The following is a 454-nucleotide window of genomic DNA, read 5'->3' as shown; positions in this document are numbered from 1 at the left end:
GTGTAGCAAATAGAAAGGGAAGAGGAGAGGAAGGGATAAAGAGGGTGGGAATTGGGTAAGTTTTGAAAAATTTCTTGGTAAAAAGAAATAAGGAAAAACTACACTAATAAATTTTCCTTTAGCTTTTGGGAATCTTAAAAATAATACAATATTTTGGAAAGGTTTTGAAGAAGAAAAAGAAGCCTCTGTCATTTCATTAAAAGTCATCTTCAAGAGAGATAAATTCAATTTGATCAGCCAGTTTGAACAGTAAATCAAGAATTCTTTCTTCTTTGAATTTTCAACTTGAGCTCCAGCTGCTGGGGTTTTACCTAGGGAATCAGATTCAGTTCCTTTGTTGCCTCTTGCTTGAGAATCGGGTCTTTCCACAGCTAATCTAGCTCTTTCTCGAAACTTGGACTTTGGCGGAGTAGTAGGTTCTGGCTCTGAAAAATGGGGAAAAAAAAAATTATGT

At 35.5% G+C, this 454-nt stretch overlaps 1 protein-coding gene across 1 annotated transcript in view; it reads right to left on the bottom strand.

Annotated features, from left to right (window-relative positions):
- Positions 1–454, bottom strand: part of LOC119590507 — a 19,867-nt gene that overhangs the window by 8,545 nt on the left and 10,868 nt on the right. The window contains exon 10 of the mRNA XM_037939157.1: positions 312–425. Coding sequence (XP_037795085.1) covers positions 312–425 — 114 coding nt within the window. The remainder of the gene's footprint in view (positions 1–311; positions 426–454) is intronic.

The sequence above is a fragment of the Penaeus monodon genome, chromosome 27, assembly GCF_015228065.2.
Source record: "Penaeus monodon isolate SGIC_2016 chromosome 27, NSTDA_Pmon_1, whole genome shotgun sequence".
Taxonomy (NCBI): Eukaryota; Metazoa; Arthropoda; class Malacostraca; order Decapoda; family Penaeidae; genus Penaeus; species Penaeus monodon.
The sequence above is the reverse complement of the archived record's forward strand: the minus strand, read 5'-3'. Positions and strand labels throughout refer to the sequence as shown.